At 39.5% G+C, this 4,633-nt stretch overlaps 1 protein-coding gene across 1 annotated transcript; it reads right to left on the bottom strand.

Moving 5' to 3' along the window:
- Positions 1 to 272: 272 nt before the first annotated feature.
- On the bottom strand, positions 273 to 4,209 carry LOC114566547 (vascular cell adhesion protein 1). Its single transcript, XM_028595092.1, has 5 exons — positions 3,929 to 4,209; positions 2,814 to 3,089; positions 2,348 to 2,680; positions 1,431 to 1,676; positions 273 to 1,227 (listed from the first exon to the last, which is right to left on the bottom strand). Exons 1-5 carry the CDS (start codon positions 3,999 to 4,001, stop codon positions 1,055 to 1,057), a joined length of 1,101 nt encoding a protein of 366 aa, XP_028450893.1. The 5' UTR covers positions 4,002 to 4,209; the 3' UTR covers positions 273 to 1,054.
- Between the last annotated feature and the right edge of the window lie 424 nt (positions 4,210 to 4,633).

The following is a 4,633-nucleotide window of genomic DNA, read 5'->3' on the forward strand; positions in this document are numbered from 1 at the left end:
GGTTTACTGTACTTGCCATCTTTCACATATTATGAGGCAAGTACTGATTCTTACACTGGATAACTGTAAATAAACTAAGGCCAGTCTGTGACTTAAATGCTTTAATTTAACACAATTATGAAATAAAAAGCCGATAATATCGTATTTATTTGTTAACATGCATTGATATTGTGGTGTTTAGACACTGTCTCCATTAAATTACTGTTAATTGACAGGACCTTGTTCCATGTATTTGCAAGCACATTAAATATTAATGAAGAGTGTGCATCTCATTGAGCATGAACAAAGTGTCATTTATTTAAAAAACAAAATAATAAACGTGATAAAACCTTACATTTCCTTATTAAAGTTCCAGTGAGCAGTTCATTATTATACAGTTGCTTGTATACATTCCTCTTTTTCAGTGTCACTAACATCAATACAGCACACACACACACACACACACACATAAATACACACAAATGTACAAAACAAATACATGCACATTCACACGGAAACTGGAAACAGGAAACTGTTGCTCTGTCTATGGGTTGAAATGAAGTCAGGCACACATTTTCAGTGGGTTAACACACAACTGTGAAGGTCAATGTGAGCAATTTCACATACTACTCTTAAGCTTTATATATACACAACACATCTGAAGTTCTTTGCAGTAACACAACTGAAATACAACAGAGAGAAACAATAAAACAACCACACTGGATGTTTAAGCCAAAATTGGCCGAATAAGCACCACATAATATTGACTTGTTGACATGAATCTAGTTTCCCATTTCCCTTAGCAAACTGTTTATTGTTTTGTTTTGTTTTTACATCTTCTGCCTCTTTATGACCCACCCAGACATTTTCAGTCATTGGGTCATGTTTTCAGAGTGAGAAATAAACATGGAGAAGCAGTGTAATAAGTGTAACAAGGTGCTTTACAAGACAGAGACTCCTTTTTTTATGATTAGTGGCATTTTATGTCATTAGACAGCTTCAGTAGAGACATGACAGGAAATGAGGGAGAGCTAAATCCAACCAGCCCATACACATTTCATGCCGTACCGCAGGCTTACTCCACAGAGGGCACGGCAGAGTGTTTTGTGTGCAAGCGGAAAACGTCCTTCAAGTTGTATTGTCCCATCCGATTGGATTTGTAGAAAAATAAGTATCCAATTATTACAGAGATGACAACCAGAACAGCAACTGCTGCAATCACACCTATAATGAGTCCCATGTAGCTTACTGCAGAGTGGGGTGAGGGGGATGGGTTAAGAAAAAAAAAGGAACAGAGAATATAATACGTCAGACAAATACCAAAACAGTCACAATGAACTTCCTTCCTCACGTGTCAGAATCAATCCTCAACTGCTGTGAGAAAGAAACTGCACACACTTTCCAGTAACAGTCATCATAACTCTGAAGACCTGACAACACTTCAAACTCACCTTTGACATCAACATTAAATGTCACAGTGACAGTCCCCACACGGTTGCTGACAGAACAGGTGTACAGCCCTTTATCCTCAGACGTTACAGAGTCGATAGTGAGAACGCTGCCACTGGAGTAGGAACGGATATCTGATGTCCACGTGTACATGGGGCTGGGGTTTCCCACAGCCGAGCAGTTCAGTTGTAGAGAGTTTCCTTCTGCAACGGTGATATTTGAATGTGATGACTTTAGTTGAGGCTTATCTGTGTGTGGATTAAATGATGAAGAGACACAACATGTCATTATAGTAACATGGGCAAAATTTTGAAATTTAAACAGAGTTTTCATTGATGTAGATATACAATACATTGTATAAGGGAAGTGGTGGAAAGCACCTAACAGGCTGTTGTACTTCACTTTTTAGGTTCTGTTACAGTGCACTCCAAAAGCATTCCACAGTCTAAAATATGTATTTTTTTCTCCCAAACCCTCTGGTGACCCCCAGAAATTATCTCGCGACCCCCTTGGGGGTCCCAACCCCCAGGTTGAGAACCACTGGCCTTGTCACTGCCCATTTATCTACAGTGTTTTTTGTTTTGTTTTGTTTTTAACTTTTTCCATGAAAACATGCTAATGAAAGCGATGAGACTAAACCAAAATAGAAATGTTGCGGGCACTAAAACCAGAACAATGAGATGAAAGACACGATAAAGTTCAGTAAAGATAAAAGGAACTGCAGAGTCAAGAAGGCTCATCATCACTATTAGCTAACCCTTTCACATACCAGCAGTCAAGCCCATTGCTAATATAGCCTAAAAATATTGATTAGTGCGGCTTTACATAGCAGATCAAAATGATTCTTCCATCACTGTAAAAGTGGCCAACATGACAATAAAGGGTGTAAAAGTGTGTTCATTTTTCTTGTCAGACTCACAGTACACAGTGGCAGTGATGTTTTCTGACGTCACCACTGGAGGGAGCTGTGGTCCATCAGGTCCCAGTTCTAGCTTTGCTTCACACCAGAACTGGCCTCCATCATCTTCTTTACTGGGTGTGATGTTTAAAGAGAAGCTCTCATTCACTGGTTTCTTCTCTATGTTGTTGTTGGACTGAGGTTGACCCAGCGCTGTCTGTCCTCTGTAGAAAGTCACAACGAGGTTTTCAACAGGAGCAACGTGCTGTACTGTACACTGCAGAGTGTACTGATGACCCTCAAACATCGGCCCAGTGTGATTAACAAAGCTGATGGACACTCTGTCTGGAGGCTCTGTGGAGACAAACAGAGAGACATGCAGGCACACATTAAGTAACAACAGGAAAGAATATAAACTACCTACATGTACCCATTAGCTTTATTACTCATTAAATCATCACTAACAAAAGTTCTTTTGTTTACTTACGGTACACAGTTACATTCAGGGTGCTACAACACTGGTAACCATTACCATTGCTATAATAGCAAATGGGAGACATGTGCCATTCAGTCAGTCTGTCAACCGTCCATAAAATTGTGGTTCCGTTTTTTGCTGAGTCTCCAACAGGGCTCTCCACATTAGAAATGGTTTTGTTGTCGAGGCAAGCATGCTGACATAGAGAGCAGCTGGCAAAGGTTGGGTCACCATACTTCACTACCAGACTGGTTGGAGTGAACTCAGGTTTATCTGTACAGTTGGGATCTGTAACACAGAAAAGGTTGTGATTTTAAACAGCTCATTGTAAAACTAGCAATAAGATACACACATTATTTGTTTAATGTATTTATATTGTTCTTATATAGAAAGCCTATCTCTACTTTATTACTGGTATGGTATGTTGCCAGGCAACCTAAAATGGTCTGAAAAGACAACATCAGCCATTGTCTAGCTTTAATGTTATTTGGCATATATATACTCACAATTTTGTAAGGAGCCTAGTTATGCTTTTCTAATCATTATAGATTTGCATTCCTACATTTCTAGTCAATCACAGAATATATCTTTGTCCGTGGTCTGCCGGTTAATCTCCTGTGATTACAACAGTCCAAACCGTTTTTTAAGATATACTGTCCCAGTTTAACTTTGAGAACTGACTGTAGTCTAGCAGTGGGTGGGTAAATATAACCTAGTAGGCTACTGTGAATGCTTTGTTAATGAAAGCTACTCCAAGTTTAATTTGGCATGGCCATACAGTAATTATGACAGTACTGCCACAGCATATTGTACAACATTTGTTAGTATAATATTCAGAATGTGAGAAACGAGAGATAAATGGTTCGTACATTTCTAGCTTCATGAATTAACACCATACAACATACTGCCTAGGGACAGAAAACAACAAGTTATTGAAAAAAAGAATAACGGCTATCAGCCTATATCTAGGCCTACATGATAAAGACGATTTAATAATTGAAGCAATAACACGATAACGATTTTCAACACTAAGCTGTATTTGATGGCACGTCTAATCGCCCCATAATGATAAAACGTAGGGAGGCAGATAACCCGCTTTCAGACCGCAACGGATACGGAGAGCTTACCACAGCTGGACACATGGAAGTCCCGCAGAAAGGTCATCAAAGAAACAACCAAAAATATGTCGGAGAAAAACATTATTTTTAGTAGCCTGGGTCTTGTAAGCAGACGGCTGAGCCCAAAGTCAAAAGAGTGCGAATGATATTGAAAGTAAAAGTCCACTCCCTTATTATTTTCCCCCAAAGAGAGAGCGTCACGTCATTGAAAAGGACAAGTGAAAACCGAAACTATCGGGGAGGATTTCCGAAGCATTTTGGGGAAATTCCGGTAGACCTTCCAGTGGAGTATGACATACTCATCATGACACTGATAAACTCAAACGGATTCAGCCTGAAAGCCAGCCCCGTGACCAATTGAACTATAAATGTATAGTGAAATTGGTATAGCCTATGTATACCAATGTATAGCCTACACATAACACATATATATATATATATATAGGTATAGGCCACACAGTTTAGGTAGGCCCTCTTTTTTTGGTTAAGGAATGTTAGTGGTCCGGAAGCAGACTTCTCTTATCTCCTTCCTGAAAGCCCTCTCCCTTAAAAGTCATGCTCGGAAATCTGCTTTCAAACCCACAGATTGCAGAACTATTGGGAACCTCTACCCTCTCCTCCACATACACATCTCCGCTTCATACTCCAGATTTTTCCTCATTTTTACACACACACACACACACACACACACACATGGTTATTTCTAGTCTGTTT

This window comes from Perca flavescens, chromosome 2 (assembly GCF_004354835.1).
Source record: "Perca flavescens isolate YP-PL-M2 chromosome 2, PFLA_1.0, whole genome shotgun sequence".
Taxonomy (NCBI): Eukaryota; Metazoa; Chordata; class Actinopteri; order Perciformes; family Percidae; genus Perca; species Perca flavescens.

Bases quoted from the DNA above. Each gene is read 5' to 3' on its own strand.
- LOC114566547 (XM_028595092.1), bottom strand. From the start codon at position 4,001: ATGTTTTTCTCCGACATATTTTTGGTTGTTTCTTTGATGACCTTTCTG. The intron at 1,677-2,347 runs GTGAGTCTGACA...ATCCACACACAG, and splicing joins CATCACTGCCACTGTGTACT to ATAAGCCTCAACTAAAGTCA. The intron at 1,228-1,430 runs GTGAGTTTGAAG...CCCACTCTGCAG, and splicing joins ATTTAATGTTGATGTCAAAG to TAAGCTACATGGGACTCATT.